Source organism: Amblyomma americanum, chromosome 8 (genome assembly GCF_052857255.1).
Source record: "Amblyomma americanum isolate KBUSLIRL-KWMA chromosome 8, ASM5285725v1, whole genome shotgun sequence".
Classification (NCBI taxonomy): Eukaryota; Metazoa; Arthropoda; class Arachnida; order Ixodida; family Ixodidae; genus Amblyomma; species Amblyomma americanum.
The window spans coordinates 16,969,725-16,990,398 of record NC_135504.1 but is presented as its reverse complement, the minus strand read 5'-3'; the positions used below and the strand labels follow the sequence as shown (position 1 = coordinate 16,990,398).

The window sequence follows — 20,674 nt, the reverse complement described above, 5'->3', positions numbered from 1 at the left end:
CTTTGGCTCCACTTGTTCCACCGCACACCACTCCAGCACTGTAGACAAGCTTGCTCAAAACTGTACCTGACAAATGACGTCAATACCCCAAGAGCGGTAATGGAGCGAGGCAATTTACCTCATGCATGTGGAATCGTAACAGTTACAAAAAAAAGAAGCAGCACGGTATTTTTTCACTTTTCTTTCCAAGTGTGGTTCCTCTCATAAAACCTCAGCAGGTATTTCATTGGCAGTTGTTGATAAGTACAAGATCTTTCCTCACAACAGTCTTGCTTTATAATTCTCAACTCCAGTTTAAGAACCAAACATGAAAGCTTTGCACATATTAGCACAACACGGTCTCCCCCTTTGTTTTTTTCCTTTAGACTAGGTGCCTACAGACAGTACCTTAGGTATAGTAGCTATGGAACTTTCCCTGAAACTAGTCATGCACAGATCACAAAAGAGCACCTTAAAAAAAATTTCAAACCGAGGAGAGGAACATTTTGGGTGAGCAGCTTTCTCTGTTTACTTGTTCACTTTAATCAAGCTCTCTTCCTCTGCACATGTCACAACCGCGAGACTATTCGTCAGAAGTCGTCAAATCAGCCATGCCGAATTAAAAGCTGCACCAGCTGTTGTTTAAACTGCAAGAGAAAGAAATGCACTAGAACTGCCTCCAACAAAGATGAGCTGATGTTTTGCACTATTTCCATCAGTGCTGAAAATTTTCCGACACAGTAATCGCCTATCATTTTCATAGGCAGTCCTGATGCAAAACAATTTCGATACAACTACGGTTGATCTGAATTTTGGAATGATACAAATTTTAGTAATGTCCCCAGAAAAGTGCATTACATATAGTATGTTACAGTTCAGGATGGTGCGAACAATTTCTCAAGCCACAGTGGATGATACGAACACTCAAACCACCGTGTGCCTGCCAGCGGGCGCTTCGCATTGATGTCATTCAAAGGGGACCACTTGGCGACATCAAGGGGGAAAAACACCCACATGAGCACAAACGAGTTTTTTTGCCAGAAACAGCAGAGCTTTGCAGTCCCCACGCACATCGTAGCACATATCGTCCAAAGCTCAATCTAGGCTAACCAGCAGCTACGTACCTGTGGCAAATGTCCACCAAATTCCTTCTATAATCTTCCTTGCTCGAGGCGGGACCCTGGAATCTTGGCTGAACTTAGCATCCTTGAAGTGCTGCAGTGACAGAAGGTGCAAATGCATCAAAAAGATGAAAAGCAAAATGTGTTTTCAAAACAAAAATTTTTGAGAGCAAATAGGTTCTCAAAATACAAAAACTCATCAACGCATTCAGCGTGCTCGAAACTGTCTTGAAATTGACTGCCCAAAAACTAGTTCACAGTGACAAGAAGCAAAGTGGAGCCGACAGCAAAGCAAGCAAAAGAAATTTGGACAGGGCTGAACAGCGTTTCAAATGGAAGACCCACCTTAGCTGACAAGTGAACAGGTAATGAGACATACGAGTTTTTCCGAGTTGTTCTCAAACCAGTCCGTTAAACCTCAAAACACCTTTGCTTCCTATCACCATAAATCAAGAAACTTGCTCACATCAAGATATACAACAAGCTTCAGTGAACACATTTTTCAAGCTATGTTTATCAGCTCCAGCAGCAACCTGCAACTCACCCTAATAACAAGGAGCAGAACCACACAAGTCACGCCTAGTAGAGAGTCTGCCAGCCTGCAAAAGAAAGTAGTAATATAAAACTTTTTATTTTTTGGGGGGGGGGGGGGGGGGGAAGAGGTCACAAAACAAATCCGAAACAAATCATTCAGATGAAGCTAAACAGTCAGACCATAAGAAAAAAGAAATGAAACTTACTTTACAGTATAAAAGTGGGTGAAGAACTGGTACATTGTATCCAAAAATTCTTCCGCTTCAAACTTCATTCCGAATAGTGTCTGGAAAACAGGAAAAATGAAGAAACTGGTCCAAGAACCATATCTTGAATGCAATGCAGTTAAAATTATTAAACTTTTCGTCAATTTCATCTTTCATGAAAAGTACCGCGCCATTTTAAGCTCAAGTGTTTCGAAAAACATGTCCACAACCTTGCACCCACCACCCATTAAGGACAGATGCCTCGTATGGCAAACTTTCAGTTTGATGTGTTTACAAGAGGTGCTGCTACCAGCCCCTAATATTCTAATATGTAAAGTTGACACAATGTTAACATTCAACTGCTTGCACTGTTCCAACAACAAAGAGGGTATGCACAACATATCCAGACATGTTTTTTTTCCGCATGCACAGCAGGAGTGAAGCGACGCGCTATTTCAACAGCTCCAGTCAATCCTTTTAAGGTTACCGCCAAGTTCCATGGAAGAGAATTAAATGGTTATGACGACTGCAGAAATGAAAGAGGCATACAACAACAGTGTTGACCTCACAAGTATCCTCAACTTCAGAGTTACAGACACGAACACATAATTATCAATGACTAATACCAACAAATCCAGCAATGTAATCACTTATTGAGCAGTCGGTGTTGCTTGGCTTGCTGCTTCATTAGTCAAGAAAGCAGCGCATATCAAGAACAAAGACAGGAATAATGATGGAGTATTAACTTTCCACAGTGCCTTATTTTATAGACCCCAAATATTTCTTGCATCTGAGTGCATATGCAAACATGATCAAACACGCATGCACAAACATCACACACGCATTCTTGCGTAAGCATGTTGGTGCATGCATGTTTGAGCATGTTTGCCTGGTCTGCCTAAAGCAGCCTGTCGGAGCGTGTTTGCACATGCCCACAGATGCCAGTTATGTTTGATGTCGTATGAATAATGCAGTGTTGAAAGTCAATGCTTGTCACGTCTTATTTCTTGCATCCTTGTTTTAATTTGAGGTCAATGCTCTTGCTTTTTTGACCATCATTTACCATCATAGTAGTCTCCAATCACTACAACCAAAAAGCTATCACATTAAAGAAGTTTTCAGAGGATGAGACAGGACAAAAATGTATGAGCTTCAATTCACTCTGTTTGCTCCTCTAATTGAACAGTGTTTCTAATTTATTCAGTATTTTTCAAACCTTTCCAGTTCTTTAATGTACAGATTACAAGGGCGACCTTTGCAGCGCCAGTCCACATAACCTTCAGCACAAATATGTAGAACGTCTCCATGTCCATGTAGGCCATCTTTTCAACAATGCATAAGGCTGTAACAAAGGCTAACCTTGCCATTAACTATTGAGATACCAGCCATTATCAGGCATAAAAAAAATACACTGCCACAGATATGATAGCAAAACAGTTGGCTCAAGAGACTGTAGACGTGAAGGAGATAGGACAGAGTAAAATTGTGCCAAGTGTCTGTAGACAACAGCAAATATGTATGTGGCACTTGAGTTCAGGCTACTATGAACATTACCTAGTTTCAGTACTTTGAATTTTGCATTTACAGATGAAACTATAAAAATAAAGACCAGCCAAACACAAACATGTGCCACCAAATAGGCCATAAGCTAAAATGAGAATAACCTCAACCTTATTGCATGCTAGGTTAATTCTAACCCTGGGATGGTATCAAGTTATTTTAAAAACAAACTTGAACCGCGTTAACTCCTTGTCTCCATGCAATCAAAACGAGGTCTTCTTGTTCTCAATAAAAGCAGCATGAAGTTTACCACCTATTTGTGGAGCAACAAAGACGTTCACCTCACCTTGAGTTGTGTGCTGGCAATTGTGATGGCTGCCGCTGATGTGAAGCCACTGATCACAGGACCAGATATAAATTCCACTATGAAACCTACACAGACAATGATAAGACAGAATCAGGACTGTGTAACTTTGCTAAGCAACCCTCATGAGTTGGCTGGTGTGTTTGTTTTTGCTTATGAGGCAAGGAAACTTGGGAACAAATGCCAAGGTTAAATAATGCATGCTGGACATCTTACTGCTTCACTAATCCCTGTCTACAACTAGAGTGCGCTACGCTGTTGCAATAATAACAGAGGCAAAGCACAGCAGTGCACTCACCTAGATTGAGCAGTCCCATGAGAATCTGGATGATGCCCGCAAGGAAGGTGAGGATTATGGCAAACGTCGGCCCGCCGACGTGTGTGTACTCCCCAGTCATGATGGACATGATGGCCGTTGGCCCAATGGTCAGGTCCTTGCAACTTCCAAAGACTGTGTAGATAAAGCTGCCCATGAACGCCGTGTAGAGACCATACTGCAAGACACGGGAAATACACAAATTATACATACAGCGCCATCAACCATGACATAAGATGTACACATTCCCAAAAAAAACTACCGGAGCACCCACAAACATCACCTGCAGGTCCACAGGATGTGCAAATGCGAACATCTATTGGTGGACATTTACTGGATGTCTATAACAAACAACCTGTTGAGCAGGGGGAAATTCACATGCACATTCACATGTGAACAAATCAAAATTCCATAAGACTATAAAACATAATCACTGCATTGTGGATCACTAGTTGGTCATGCCCATATGCATGCTGCACGGCCACTAATGCTGAGTCAAGCACTGAAGTGTGGGATAACAGTAATTTTAAAGAGCCCTTGAAAATCATAAATGCAAGGTTGCTACTGCCACCAACTCGTGACTCAGAAACTGGTTTTGCCAATGGCTCTCTGTTGGGTCACGCCGCACTCAAGAAATAAGGTATAACCCCAGCAGCACATCTAATCGGCCTAATATTGGAAATTTATTGGTGAAGGCCAGTCCTATAAAGGACCAATTTGAGGCCATCTATTTCCAATATTGGGTCAATTACCTGTGCTTGGTTTATGGTTTATGGGGGTTTAACGTCCCAAAGCGACTCAGGCTATGAGGCACGCCGTAGTGAAGGACTCCGGAAATTTCTACCACCTGGGGTTCTTTAACGTGCACTGACATCGCACAGCACACACCCCTCTAGAATTTCGCCTCCATCGAAATTCGACCGCCAGGCCGGGATCAAACCCGCGTCTTTCGGGCCAGCAGCCGAGCGCCGTAACCACTCAGCCACCGCGACGGCTGATTGCCTGCGCTGCTTGGCCCATTACTGGCCATGACACACAAGGTTTAGGGCTCCGAAAATCACTGCTTAGTGAACATGTTCGATACTCCAACTATTTAATAGACACAAGCAAGGAAGGTTAGAATGCAAACCTGGCAAGGAAAATGTTAACTAGATATTTCGCATTACAGTGAACTCCATGCACTTCCCAGGCAATCGAAACAAAGAATGCTTCACTCAGTATCAAAATTTTAAGCATGCAACTGTGTAATAAAAAGTAAGAAGCAATAAAATTGCTTTGTACGGGTATTAAAAGTCATTTTTGCATTCAACACGAAACTTCTGTCCAAGGTAACACTAAAGAAGTTTGAATCCTATAGTAAGATACAACTTTAAGCAGCAGTTGTTAGACACTTTTAGTTGGGGCATACTCAATATGCTTGCGTACACATATCTTACTGCGTTGCATACGCTGTGAATAGTGTAAAGACGACACTTTTAGTTGGCCGTGCCGTAGTGTCCCTCATGCGCACACGTGAACAGTAGCGCCATCTGGTGACAAGATGTCAAAGCACATCAACGCTCGGTTGAAGCAATATTCATCCGTGATTACTGATAACTAGGGTGAGTGCATGCGAGCCTTTTTTTGTTCCCAGAAGAAAAACTATGCAAACCGAAGAAAATGTACGAACTCACTAAAAGCTAGGAAACTGCTTCGCCAGGTGTCATCGCTACGAGGAAAACACCATATCTAGTTAGGCCTAGGAGCTTGAAAATCGACAAATTATCTGAAAAACAGGGGCTAGTTATCGCTTACACCAGCATGCGTGGGCAAGAGTAGGCGAAATAAAAGCGAACCACTACCATTTGAGCAAGCTATTGCGTAAGCGAATCCAGCAGCGACATGTATTTGTTCTGAAGCGGGCGAGATGGTCGCCGCCATGTTCTCTACGCAGCACTTAGCGTCCCACATTGCATACGCTACGCTATGCTTTATAGCGGGCGGGCGTCCGCAACGCGTGGCTAGATACGTTGCGTTCTGCGCATGCGCATTTGTTACCCACGGTGTCATGGCGTGCGCAAGCTCACTGCATACGTCCAACTAAAGGTGTCTGTTAACACTGGGCTACGGCCCACGGCATACTGTAATACTCCGCTAGCCACTCACAAAAGTGAATAAAATAAGCTTTCAAATGTTTCTTTATTAAAACAAGGCAGGCATCAAAATTCTAGAGCTTATAACTTTTTTTCTCATGATTAGCTTCTTGTTTAGCTGACAAGAGAAGTTTTAACAATGGACTACATTTTCGTCGTGGAGGAATTCTATGCACTGATCGTGAATGTGGGTGGAGCTTCACTGCAGACTTTAGTAGTATACGACTATAATTGCTAAGTATACTATGCACACTTTTTTAAGTAGCCATCATTACACTGGAATCCAAAGGCTTCACCCAATGAATGTGCTACTGTGACTTGTAGTGCTTGCTCTTTCCCCAGATCCCACCACCAAATCTCTTTGCTAATGAAAACCTACTCCACCAATGAAGAGCAGCAAAGCAGCATGGTTTTGGAGACGAAGCTGGGTTTTCTTACCCTTTTTCATTAGTAAGACTGAGGGTAATTTACAATTAACCATAACACTGTCCATGGAAGCAGCAGAAAAAAAAGCATTGATAAACAAGGAAACGTTTTCTCTGCGGGAGAAGTTCGCATTTGCCAAATTGCAGCCAAACAAGCAGTTATCTCAGATGATCTTCCAGGGGGCACTGACGCTCGTTTTCTGCGCAGTTAATTTCGCTGCTTGTAAGTTCCGGCCGCGATCAAGGCTAGGCAGCAAGCCCAAACCGCCAGCAAATTACCGCCACGACCCTAATACACGGGGATGAGTGACAGCAGCGTCTCAAAGCAGACGACAGCTGCGGCTTCATTTTATGCTCTTTTTTTTGGCTCTTGCATCCCCGGCGGGACCATAAAGGAAGATAGCGCGTCATTTGGCGTGTCTGGAACGCCGCGGCTCACGATGCAATCACGGACGACCGCACACCCAGTGTGCCGCGACGCGTGCATGCGTATCCGCGCGCAGGTCCGTTATCGGACACGGCTGACGCCACACACACCCCTCCACGCCCTTCAGGCTTTTTCTTGTCCGTTAAGTCGTAGCTCACCGTATTTACCAGAGTCTAAGACGAATACCGTTTTTCTTTATGAAAACAGCCACCAAACGGCCGGTATGCGCCTTATGGTTCATTGCAAAACAGAGATGACGTTAGGCACGACTGCAGGCGAAATCCTGCGCATGCGCAGTGGTAGGTGTGCGGCAGCGCCTATCCATCGGAATTGCCGCGCAAGCGCATTTGTCGCATTTCAGAAGCGTGCGCATGCGCAGATGTGTCCATGTGGAGGCGGATCACGCATTGCGCTATGCTAAAAAAACTACCGCGACGACCCCACCGCGACCAACCCCGCCGCGGTGGCTCAGTGGTTAGCGCGCTCGGCTACTGATCCGGAGTTCCCGGGTTCGAACCCGACCGCGGCGGCTGCGTCTTTATGGAGGAAAAACGCTAAGGCGCCCGAGTGCTGTGCGATGTCAGTGCACGTTAAAGATCCCCAGGTGGTCGAAATTATTCCGGAACCCTCCGCTACGGCACCTCTTTCTTCTTTCACTCCCTCCTTTATCCCTTCCTTTACGGCGCGGTTCAGGTGCCCAACGATATATGAGACAGATACTGCGCCATTTCCTTTCCCAAAAACCAATTATTATTATTATTATATTATTATTACCGCGACCACCACATGACAGTTAAGACGTCCCCTTTCGGCCGTTGGCATTTTGTTAGACCTAGACACAAGGCACAACTACATCGCCGTGATGTTGGCATTTTTTTTATACCTCGTTTTCCATTAACTTAGGTGCATGTCGGAAGCGATTACGGCAGCACCGACTTTCAAGAACCGTGCACGAAGCTACGGCTGCCGCACCTCGTATCCTTCGGTTCCGTCAGTGTCGTTACCGACGCGAGATATTAGCGCGTTGTCGAAGGTAGAAACGATATCGCGCGACGGGAGAAACAAAACCGTTATCGCGGATATGTCGTGCGTTGCAACCTTTCACTGTCTGGACGCGTGTAAACATGGTTTGTTTTTGATACCACGTGTTCATCTAGGACCCGCATTTTTTCATGTCACGGACACGGCTGCTGACGCGGAGAGAGAGAGAGAAAGACAAACGGAAAGGCAGGGAGGTTAACTAGGCAGCGCCTGGTATGCTACCCTACACGTGGGAAGGGGAACGGAGGGAGAGATAGAAAGGGGAAAGAGCAAAGGGAGATCACTTATCCACATGTCCGTTGGCCATTACTTGCAGGGAACACGGGGCGCATACTGTCACCGCCATAGTCCTACTTTCAGAAAATGAACGCTGTAATGCGCATAGGCGAAAGCCTCAACTATCACGTATACCTTCAATAGTCTAACGTGTTGTTCATTCCCTTGCTCCACAATGCTTTTAAAAGACTGCAGATGCCTAATTTTAGTTGCATATTTCCTTAGTTAAAATGGTGCATTAGACATAACTTATAAGTGAATATTTTTTTATGTTTCGCTTTGGGTTTCATTAACGGAACGATGGCTGTGACGTTTTGGAGGTGTTTAGGTCATGCGAAGCACAAAAATAAAACAGCAATGCAATCATTGATATGTATTTTTTAAATTAAATGCATAAAAACGATGAAAAAGTATCCGGCCACACGCTGGCAGCCAAATCCCGGCATACACCAAGCTGCTAACTCATACACAGTTATAGCGGCCAAACGAGATGCACAGATTTGGAGCCGGGAGTTTTGTACCGGCACTACTGCCGAATAAGGCATACAAGAGAGTACAATGAATTAAAGAAACTCCGCTAAACTAGAAACAGGTGTGACAAACAGACCTGCGGGGGCAGGTTGGCGAGAACCGCGAGCGCTAGTCCCTGCGGAATGACCGTGAGGGCGACGGTCATGCCGGCCACGAAGTCGCCATGCAGGTCGAGCAGGGAGTAGTGGGGAAGCCACTTGAGGATGGGCAGACGGTTCTTCCAGCGCCGCGGCGAACAGCACCGGTCCCGGGCACCGGCACATAGCCGTTGGCAGCTGAAGCCGCTAGGAGGCTGCTCCGTCCCATCATCGGGCTCGAGAGAGTCATCGTTGATGCAGTCGCCTGCAGAAAGCCACCGAAAGCCACTACTGTGAGTCTCCTCACATGAGTCTGCGCTCGACAGAGAATGAAAGGCTTGTGACAAACTTTCAGCTGGTCGGTTAATCTGTAATGATTGGTACGCAATCCTTCGAGAGCCGTCGCGGTGAACATCATGTATGTACTCCAGTGTAGTCGTGACAGGAGCGATTGTTTAGAGCTGTAGTTTTGCTTTTGATTTCTAAGAGCCAGGCAGCACACGTGACGTAGCAGTTTGGAATGTGATGTAGCACGTATCACGTGGAAAAAAAAAAAAGTATTTCATTCCTGAGAACACAACTTTCATGGCACCTTCGGCGGTTTGGTACGGTGGGTTGAGCCAAATAGTTACACGAAGTCCACCGAGAAAGTGCTGCACGTCTGGGGTACTCCCAAAAACTGAGCTCATAGGCGACCACTGGTGACAGCATCCATCATATATGCGTCAAAGGGTTCGAATATTGATACTTCCGGCGGTCCACCGATTTCTCTGCAGTAGACCAACATTGAGAATTCCACAAAAATCTTGTTTTACAATGACAACTATTTTTTGACATTACAGCATATAAATGAGCCATTTAGTGACAAAAAGCATGGCATTTGATTTTACAATAATTGCATGTGTACTCATGTTTCACAAGTGTTATGGCATGGAATTAAAACTGTTTAAAAAACAATACTTGTGGTCTTGCTTAACAAGTAACGTCTTTAAAGTGAACTACTTCAAAATGTTTGCAGCATGCTTGGTACTACTTTGAATGACAGTGAGCATGCCAACCTTCAGTACTAAATAGGTTTCATGAAAGCCTGGAATTAGGTGGAACATTTACACTGTTCTCAAGAACTGACAATAGGCATGATGCCATTACTATGACAACGAATCAAAGTGCATAGAGAGTCCAAATGCACAATACGAGTAAAGTAAGTTCTCTTTTGCTATGGAAACGAATAGATTGATGACAACTAAAAATTATGAGCAGTGAAGGAACTACGAAACATGGAATTGACTTTCAAGGTATACTTATTTGCAACTGAATACAATGCATTCAACTTCACAAGGTTATAATGAGTCAACAAGCATTGTTAACTAAGCAAAGTATTAGAAAAAAGCAGTCTGATAGAACAAGCAGCATTATAAAACAGGTTGCATGATGCTGCCTAAATATAAGAACAGAGCTCTCGAAGCTTCGTTAATAAAGATGTTTTAGGACTGGGAAAATTTTAAGTAAGCACGTTGAAGCCTCTCTTGCTGCTTCAGAGCTTCCAGCAATGATGCAAAAAGAAAGACACAAATATGAAATTTCAGTAATGGAGTCTCAAAGTTGAGAATCGTCTGAGATACTAAAGTGCTTGAAAAAGGGCATCTTTACCAGCAAAGCAAATTTGAATACTTATGTGAAAAGATCAGAGGGTCAACCTTTTGTCTTCCACAAGGCTTCCTGGGATGTCACACAAGGCAGCATGGCAGGCGTGCCACGATCAGAGCTTCGTTGGGCATAACACAAGCACACACTGAAGCTAACTTTACGAGGGATAGAAGCCAACCGCAGGTCTGACTTGTTCGAACAATTCAGGAAAGACAAAAGAGCCTCACCAACGCTATCAGCTGGCACAGCCCGCCATCTGGATATATGGTGAGGCATTTTTTTTCCCCTCGGCAGCCTTCCAAAACCTGTTCGAGATAACCTATCGGGAAAAGGTGCAGTATTGGCATTGTGGAATCTTGCAGAGATAACAGCTGCCAGGGCCAGGAACACAAGAGAGACAAGAGACATGAGAGGGCAAGGTGCCGCTGTTGCGCACAGTGCGGAAGAAGCGAAGGCTGCCATGCGTTCTCTACGGAGTGCAGATTGCTGTCACCACCAGACCACTTGTTCTTGCCTTCCTCGTCGTGGCAATGACCTCTAAGAAAATGCACGTGTCTGCCCCTATGGGAAAGCTGGCATCAGCTTAAAATGCACCTTCTCGCTTCTAGTACCATGCCGCACTTGGTATACTGTTTTTGGACACTTAAACCAGTTCAGCAGTTGTAGAACTTACTGAATATTATGAAATAAAGATTCTAAGACAACCCTCCTAGAAATCTATTATTACTTCACAGTGTACACTAATGCCATGTCAAATACAGAGCTCCCAAAAAAATTTGAGAAAAATATCTAAGTAGAATTTTCTGTTCTGTAACTTAGCAGTAGACTTGAGAAGTAGCCAGTGTAGCAAAAAGTTTCCACTCATTAGAATGGACAATTATATCAGTATCCTAACATCAGCTTCAGCTAAACAATACTTCAAGATAGCCAAAGTTCCGGAACATGATAAGGTTTTGCACAGTTACTCATGACTAGCATTATCAGCACGTGGGGAAACTTGAGAAAACGTCAAGCACAAGCAATTCAAGCTGCCTTTCTGAAGAAAAACAGGTACATTAAGATACCGCTGTAGAATAAAATGGAAGCCAACATAGAAAGCAAGCAGGATGATCCACAGCTGATCCAATACATAATACCAGTAAGAACTAAACCATGGTCAAAGTGGGGAAGGTATTCTTGAAGACAACCATCATCAGTGATACAGATGAACGACGTGCGCAAAACATTCCACGAACCACATACACGGGAGGACCACAAGGACTGGCGCAACACTAACAACTATTTTATTTTTCTCACACCAACGCATAGATATACATTTTTCCACACTTGCGCAAGCTAACAAAAATTCCGGTCATGCGAGATTACTGGCAATGATGCGAGCACAAAAACTTCAATTCGGCAGAGTAAAGTGATAAGGAAGTATCGCTAATACATCCTTCAGCCTTTTTCTTAATATGGAATGCTTTGAGAGCCAGCCACGCGTGTTCGTTTCTGCTCCTGCCCAGAATCGCCGTCTCTTCGAATCGCGGTGCACAATTGCTGCAGTTAATAATGTGTGACACAAGATGTGCACCTTTGTCATTTTTGTTCCTCACATTTAGCGCATGCTCCCTGAGTCGCTCATTTATGCAGCACCTTGTTTGCCCGTATGTTTTGCGCACATCATTCATCTCTATCACCATGCACCAACTAGGCCCAACAGAAGTGTTATTGAACCATCATCAGAATTTCCCCATTTTTCTTCTCTTGTATTGCATAAAGTCAAAGAAGAATCAAATATTCCACATAAGCCAAAACGAGAAAGCGGCAAGAAACAGATGGCAGAGGATGACTACTTTCAGTGCTAAACTACAGCATCTACTCTTGAAAAAAAGGCAATTTACTTGACATCCTGGTCCATACCCAACAATTTCGGCAAAATGCACAAGAGCTTATGATGAATGCATCCAGCACTGCTAAGCTGTGACAGGAGATGGGCAGCAGGCATGCATGAGACTAAACCACCCTCACTACACCATCAAACTTTTAGCCAGGTATATTCTTTAACAGACAAAAAGCACCTCACCAAGGAATAACTAAACACATGCTTAGGGAAAGAGTCAGTCAAATGCTGATGAAGCAATGCATGTCACTTCAAAGGAGACGATGGACACGGGTTGCAAACTATGCTTATTCTATCTTGGCCACAGTAGGGTCGCTTTCGATGCTCACTTTTAGGCTTTCGTGGATTACCGAATTCCGCAATAGATAAAACAAATGCTGCAGCTGTAAGCAACTTAGAGAATCCACGATACCTGGGACCTTCTCAGTTGAAGAAACTCTGATATAGTGACCGTTGAGCATGTCTCCTGCGACGACAGTCTGCCTCAAGCCTCCCCTGCCAGCCAGCCGCCACACAGTGAAGGTAACTTTGGAGTGGCGAGCGAGGGGACCTTTGTGAGCTCGCGCGCACGCAGACAGTTATCAGCTACCTCCGCAGCTTACGTCACTATCAGTCAGCTCCTACCCACAAAGCTACAGGAGCCAACCTCGAGCCCCACCGGTCGGCTCGACGAAAAGAATAAAGGATAAGGAACAGATTTCAACATTCCAAAGCAACCGCTGCCTAGTTCGTGCAACGGTTACCGCAGAGATAGAGACCAGATATATGCAGATTTATGGTTGAGTTCTACGCAGGAAATGTGAAAATAGTGGGGAATGCCTCTTTGATGCTTTCCAGAAAGCACAAAGCATTCTTAGTGCTAAAATGAATGCAAGCTGCAGAGGAAAGGAAAGAGTATTGAAGGAATTATGTATGTGGGAAGACAAAGTTTGAACATTTTTGCGGGAAGATTACAAGCAAGGCTTGGTTTTTGCCAGAATACTTTGACCAGATCCAAAAAGTTGCTGGCTGCTTCTATCTAATATCAGCGAAATATACATACATATACACATTGTGGAAAGATGACACAAGAAGGCAATGTCCAATGAAATGTTATTCATATAACCAGCAAATGAATATTGCAGACAAATCTTCAGATAAGATTCCGGAAGTGTGTACCTTGTACCAAGAAACAGCACTGTAAATGCAGAAAGGGATTCTACAGGACTGCAACGTGCTAAACCAAGTACAAATCCAAAATGTTTTACTGTCACCGTGCTTGGAGGCAGTCAGTCAAATAATGCATCAGATCTGTTGCACCAAGCAAACTTTATTGACGCCATGATACAACATTTACTTACACGGCTAAAGCAATTAAATGATGTTGATATGTGTACTTGCATTGTGGTTAACTAACACTCCAACATGCCGATAATGATTGTAAGCAAGTTTCCTCACAAATATAAAACCCAAGCCGAGCAATGCACCATCTCTTCCATTAACCCCATCCCTCCCCCTACAGACACAGCATTGCTTTAATTACTGAAAAATGATACATTGTCCCTCACACAAGTGACACTTTATGCTATATTTTACAGCATCTTCTGCTGCCGTGTATCAGCTCGTGCGCGTGAAGCAGTTACAAGGGCCGAAGTGCACAAACAAAGCAAACAGATAGCTGATAATGAACAGCACATCCTACAGACCTAGCGCGTGCACACAGATAATGCAGTACCAGCCTGACAAACAACGCTGGGAGCAACAAAGTGCAAATTAACAACACTGTCGTCGCAACGCAGCACTGCCGTAGCTCAAAGTGCCAAGTCCCTTTCACAAACGCTGTCGGACCCCTCAACAACGTTTAGCCTGCGCTGTCACAGTCTTTGCAATGTTTTCTGCATAGCATCTTAGTACAGTCGTCCGCACATTTGTCGAGAACGGTCGAACGGCGCACCGGAGAGCCCACTTGCGTCACTTACGAGTGGTTTAGGACAACAAAGAAGACCGTATCGTGCATGCACATTCCCATGTTTCATGTTTAACTCATCAGGTCTTTAAAAGCTATATCGGGCCCGCCACACTGCCGCAGTTGTCATAAATGCACAGCAGAGAGCTCTACTACGGCGCCTCATAACCCAGATGAAGATACGGGACGATAAACCGCATATGACAACACCCAGACGAGACGGAACGGTGAGCACGATTTCTCACTTTAAGGGGTATTTCAAAAGTGTACCTACTATCGAGCAGCAGCGAGGATCCCGGCCCATCACCGCCTCGGGACGGCACAATGATCATGGCAACGAAGCGACGCCCCACACTTCGCTCGCTGCCTGCAACTTTCGCTCATGGGCTTGGGAACATGCGAGCACCCGTTGCGATATACCGTCACGAGACCTTGCCAGGCACGGTGAACGTCACTAAAACGCGACAAAGAAAAAGAAATGCTGCACGCATGCTGATACTCCGCTAAACGCACACGGCAAAAGCCCGTCAGATCCTTTCTCTTTGCATGGCGCGGAAACAGCTGTTTTGGAATGTTGCCAGCAGATAACGCGTTCGCGGTCAAACGAAATCGCAAACTGCCAAAGAGCTGCCGCCGCCGCCGCCGCTCTCCCGGAAACTGTTATCTATATAAAACAAAAAAGTCAATGTCTATCCGCTCTACTTTTAGTCTTTTTCTGTCAAGATAGCGTAGCGTTATCATAATTACACCGAACAATGGAAAACCAAGAACGGCAGGAACGACACGTGTCTGAAACGTGTTAAATGTAAAGTCCCGACTTTTATCATATTTCCTGCGTGAGTCTTGAGGGCATTACAGAAAGCTTCAGTTGCAATAACCAAACTATATAAACTAATAACACACTAAATGCTGGTCAGAGGTTAAATTAACAGCGCAAATGAAAGGCTGGACGCACTCTCCGCATCTCGTATTTCACCAAACTATACGAAAACTCATTGCGAATGAGGTACACTCGCAAGCGATCGAATCTTTGACGGATATATTTTATGAGCAAATAAAGATTATGCGTGCGTAAATATTTCTGTCTGTAGCTCTTGAGCAGAAGTTTTGTGCATGGTTCTACGCGTGGTTCTATCCGGTTATCTTCACGAAAGAATATTAGCGAGAAATCAAGTAACTTAATTCTCTTGTGTTTAATAGCACAAGAATTTACTGGTCGCTGGCCGTTAAAATGTGTTCCCGGCGAGTTTTGCGTTCAGCGGGTAGTGCGGAAAACGCGCAAGTATTCATCATCGGTGCTAATGGTGTATCGCCTCGTCGTCGGGCCACTAGGATGCGACTACACGGCAAACGCGCGCACACACACACGCACAACTACAACATCATCACAAAAAAAAAATGCAGGACTGTTTCTACTTGATTTCCTTGGGGCATAAACGCCCAAAAGGTGCTCAGTAGCCGGCACCTATTAGGCTCTAAATGCAAGGACTCCGGAACTTTTTGAGTGTGCGTGGGGGGGGGGGGGGGGGGGGGGGATACTTCAAGTTTATTTCGTTATTTATTTAATGCTCATTTACATAATTAATTTTTATTTTTTTTATTTTTCAATGTCCAAAGGTTGATGCAAACTGTCACGTTGTGGTCACGACACTCCAGCAGTCAGGAAGACAACGAAAAGGCTTCGAAAAGAAACTGTTTAAGGGGCTGACTCGCGCTCACTAAGAACTGAATGACTCGGCGGCGGCAATAGTGACAAGCGCGCTCGGCGGTCATCGAACTGAATGCATGCAGTCCTTGACTGCGCTCATTTTAAAGCTGGCAAAGAACCTTGGAGATAAAGAACCAACAGCAACTACAACAACCTGCAAAAATGTGGAAGCAATTGCACGTGACCACGATCAATGGAGATAAGTCTGGTTTCATCTAGCATTACAAAACAAAATGATAACCTCGTGTGCCGGCGGTTTTGAATGCGAACGTTCAAACGCTGCAAATATTCACGGCAATATAAAACGAACTGAAATGGGCAGGTTTATAGATGTGCGCACGAGGAGGGATTAGATGGTTAAAAAAAGTTTGTGCGTACTTTGTTTAAATTCTGGTAATCATGATCATGTACACTGGTCAGACAGTCGACTTCTGTTGGAACATGACTGGTTTAGGTTACTCATGTACGAATGCTTTACAACTGGCTACGAAGCCAAGTAGCTCAGCCCCACTGTGCTTTGCATTAAACGAATCCGAGAACTGAAGTGTTTCAATTGTCAGAAATCTGATTCAAGTGCAAGCAATTGGAGACTGTATAGTGGGGGGGGGGGGAGGGGGGGGGAAGGCTTTCTCTAGAAAAATGTTGAGGGGGGGGGGGCGGTTAAATAGGTAATTGTTAAAAATTAGTGTATGTGTGAGTGGTGTAACACAGCAGTGATCCCACTGCGGTTGTGCTCGACGGTAAAGTTGCCAAGCTTGCCTGTTGGCAGCCTCATTACTCACCACGGATTCATGCCCCAGGATCCAAGCTACATTGATCCCAGTAGGAGAAATGGCGAGTTCTGCGATCCGTCCTTTGCCGTAATTTCTGCATACTTCTTCCCAGTCCAATAATATTGTTGAGTTTGGGTCGGTGTCGATAGCTAAGCAATGGCAGCCTCCTCCGTTATGGAGCAGTCCGTTGTCCTGACAGAGGCAATGATTAAGAGCTCTTTTGGCGTTGATAACTGCTAGCGTCATAACTGTCATCTGGTCCTGCAGCGTCCACGTGAAGAGTGTCGGTCTTTTTATTCTATCTCTCTAAGAACATCTTTGCTCGCCCTCTTTGCCTTGTCTGATTTAACTCAGGGTGCATACGCTTGGGGATTGGGCTGACACTGATGTTCTTTCTCAGTTCTCTGCTGAGGTCCTCTCTGTTTGTGGTGGGTGGAGGAGTGATTTGTTTCGATATGCGAATGCTGCTTTCTACTTTAGTATTTAATAGTTGAATTTCTATCTATTTAAACGTTAGGGATGAAAGCTTCCATATGTGAGGCGAGAGATTATGAATGCCTGGATTATCCTAAGAGAGTCCTTCTCCTTCTTTCGACTGTTGTTCTTGAAGACTATTCCCTTCAGCATTCGCGCAACCTGCTCCGTTGATGTTACTACATATTATGTTTCATGGTTTGATTTGAACCACTGTTCGCATAAGTTACATCGAATATCCTGATATCTCCTACTTCCGGGATTCCATTCTCTTGAAGGCAAGCATTCATGTCTGCCTCTTCGTTGCGGATTTTGCTTCTGCCGTGGTCTCGAACTAACATTTGTTCAGATTTTGGGGGGGCGCAGGTTAGGCAGAAAATCTGCATGTTGTGAGACAGTATCGGCCACTCTTTGGAGTCGGTCCTGAATTTCGCCCTCGCTGCCTCTCTAACACCAAACAATAATGTCATCTGAGTCCACTCGCTGCTGATGTGCCCATCGAGAATTGAGACAGTTGCTGCGCTTTTCCTATCCTCAAAAATACTTTTAATTTTTTTCTTAATTTTTATTCGCTGCGTGCATACTTCCCTTTTCAGGGGTGTAAGATGTTGGTCATAATTTGGGATAGCAAAGTACCCACGTTTGGTCCGAAGTTTCAGGACAGAATTCCTCATCTGAACGTGCGTCACAATGTGCGCAAAGCATTGAAAAAAAAAACGTTCGGGCATGAATTTCTTATCAAATTAGTACCGAACTTTACTGACACGGGCAGAAGCCAGTAGAGGAAAGAAGCGGGGCTGAATACCTATGTCCCCAAAGCCTTCACTCGCTGGTTCCTATATAGTCCTTCGAGCTGCGGCGGCCGCGTTTCGATGGAGGCGACACGCAAAAGACGCCCGTGTGCTGTGCGAAGTCAGTGCACGTTAAAGACCCCTAGGTGGTCGAAATTATTCCTATTTCTCATTTCACTCCCTGCTTCCTCCCTTCCTTCACGGCGCGGTTGAGGAGTCCACCGAGACGTGAGACAGTTACCGCGCCTATCATTTCCTAACATAGTCCTTCTAAGAGGAACCGCATCACAAGCGAAGAAATGCATCTGGCAGGGCTAGACACATCATTTTAGGCACTGATATTCGGGGGGCTTGATTACAAAACTCAATTTTTCAGAACAATTAACGAGAGAGAGAGTAACTATCTGCAAACAGCACTCGTTTTCGTAGCCTGTAACCAGGTTCCTTTCCCTTTCTTTATGCGCCTGCCAGTAAGCTAATAAATCCTCCCAACTCGCATCACATGACAAAATGACGACACACGAAAAAAAAGTGCTGCAGCCTCTCTGTCGTCCCTTTCTGCGTATTCGATTTCGTTTGCCTTTTGCATCCATGATGTTACATGATGCGACGTTTGCGCTGCTTTCACATAAGCAGAGCACCAATTAGCCAGATCAACCGCTTTCGCATTACATATCTGCCATCGCCTACAAAGTATACGTGCAAGTGCCAAGTCACGCCATGCTTACAGCCACCAAAGTAACTGCAAAAATGCCGTACAAACACGTACCGCTTTTCTTCCGCATTATCAACTGACACTCTTGTCCCATCGCTTGCTTCTCGACTCGGGCAACTGTATACACCGAACCCGACTCCGCACCACTTGGATGTCCCGCGGCGTGTTTGGAAATTCCTTGCAGCTTCGTCGCGCGCACTGTTGTGTAGAATTTGCCCTCGAAACTCTGTCGATCGGCACCGAGTCGAGACGCCCCGTTGTCCGCGATCAGCCGAATTCGCCTCCGATGAAGGCGACCGTAAAAAATACTTCGAAACAGCAGCAGCTGCTGCTGCTCTATGCGCGCGCGGAGGAAGCCCTGCCGAGCGAAGGCAGCCACTGCGCGGTCGTCTAGCGAGCAGTTGTTTTGATCGAGTCGAATGCGATGTGACGTCGGCTCACAGACAGCAGCTTTGAGATCTGCACAATGCGATTCCTCGTACACTTTGAAAGATTGCGAGGTACTTCTTTTTCTCTGCCTCCAGTGTGCTTTACCCCGATACGAGCCATTATTGAAATCACTGGTGGTGGCAGTGGGGAAAATATTTATTGTTAATTAAGGTAGGGCAGTATTAAAGGAGTTCCTCGCATCGGGCGGCAGCCCAAGCCCAGGAGGTGATCTTGTTCTCTGCAGCTGGGTTCAAGCTGAGCAGCAAAGCCTCCCACGGCACATTTATGAGAACATTCGCTTCGGAGTGCCATTTTATCATGCCGCTCTTTTACTGAGCCGGAGTACCCGGGTTCGAACCCGGCGGTGGTGCAAGAGGCAAAAGGGACCCGTGTGCTATGCGATGTCAGTGCATGTTCATCGAGGCCCAAAGCGGTTCTCCTATAGAGAATTTTTCTCTTATACGGAAGAGAGGTCACCGACTGTTTTAAATCCACCCCTGCTTCCTAAGCAACAAGTGTTTCGAGGCTTGATTAAAAAATGCGGTTTTTAAGGAAGGGAGATAGTGCAGTAACTGTCTTACTTCTCCGTGGGTGGACACCTCAACTGCGCCGTAATGGAAGGAAGGAAGGAAGGAAGGAAGGAAGGAAGGAAGGAAGGAAGGAAGGAAGGAAGGAAGGAAGGAAGGAAGGAAGGAAGGAAGGAAGGAAGGAAGGAAGGAAGGAAGGAAGGAAGGAAGGAAGGAAGGAAGGAAGGAAGGAAGGAGTGATAGAAGAAGGCTTGGTTTGGTTTATGGGGGTTTAACGTCCCAAAGCGACTCTGGCTATAAGGGACGCCGTAGTGGAGTGCTCCGGAAATTTCGACCGCCTGGGGTTCTTTATCGTGCACTGACATCGAACAGCACACGGGCCTCTAGAATTTCGCCTCCATCGAAATTCGACCGCCGCGGCCGGGATGGAACCCGCGTCTTTCGGGTCAGCAGCTGAGCGCCATAACTATGAGCCACCGTGGCGGCCGATAGAAGGAGGAGATTGGTTTGGTTTATTGCGGTTTAACGTCCTAAAGCGATTCAGGCTATGAGGGACGCCGTAAATTGTGGGCTCCGAATAATTTCGACCATCTGGGGTTCTTTAACGTGCACTGACATCGCGCAGTGCACGGGCGCCTTTTGCGTTTGATAGCGAGGCAAGCATAAATAATAAAGGTGATGTCATAATAAATGATCACGAGGAGAGACAAGGCATAGTAACTGCATCTCTCTCATAATGGACACCCGAACCGCGCCGTGAAGAATGGGAAAAAGAGGCAGTGAAAGAAGATACAAAGGGTCGCTGTGGTGGAAGGCGCCGGAATATTTTCGACTATCTGGAGTTCATGCCAGGT

At 45.3% G+C, this 20,674-nt stretch overlaps 1 protein-coding gene across 17 annotated transcripts in view; it reads right to left on the bottom strand.

Annotated features, from left to right (window-relative positions):
• LOC144100997 (sodium-independent sulfate anion transporter-like) overlaps positions 1-20,674 on the bottom strand; it is a 109,781-nt gene that overhangs the window by 20,617 nt on the left and 68,490 nt on the right. For 7 of the 17 annotated variants that reach the window (XM_077633966.1, XM_077633962.1, XM_077633963.1 and 4 more), the window contains exons 2-7: positions 8,929-9,194; positions 4,003-4,198; positions 3,687-3,772; positions 1,841-1,920; positions 1,645-1,699; positions 1,104-1,194 (exon numbers count right to left, since the gene is read on the bottom strand). In XM_077633966.1, coding sequence (XP_077490092.1) covers positions 1,104-1,194; positions 1,645-1,699; positions 1,841-1,920; positions 3,687-3,772; positions 4,003-4,198; positions 8,929-9,194 — 774 coding nt within the window. The other 10 variants (XM_077633968.1, XM_077633973.1, XM_077633964.1 and 7 more) reach the window with 6 other exon arrangements.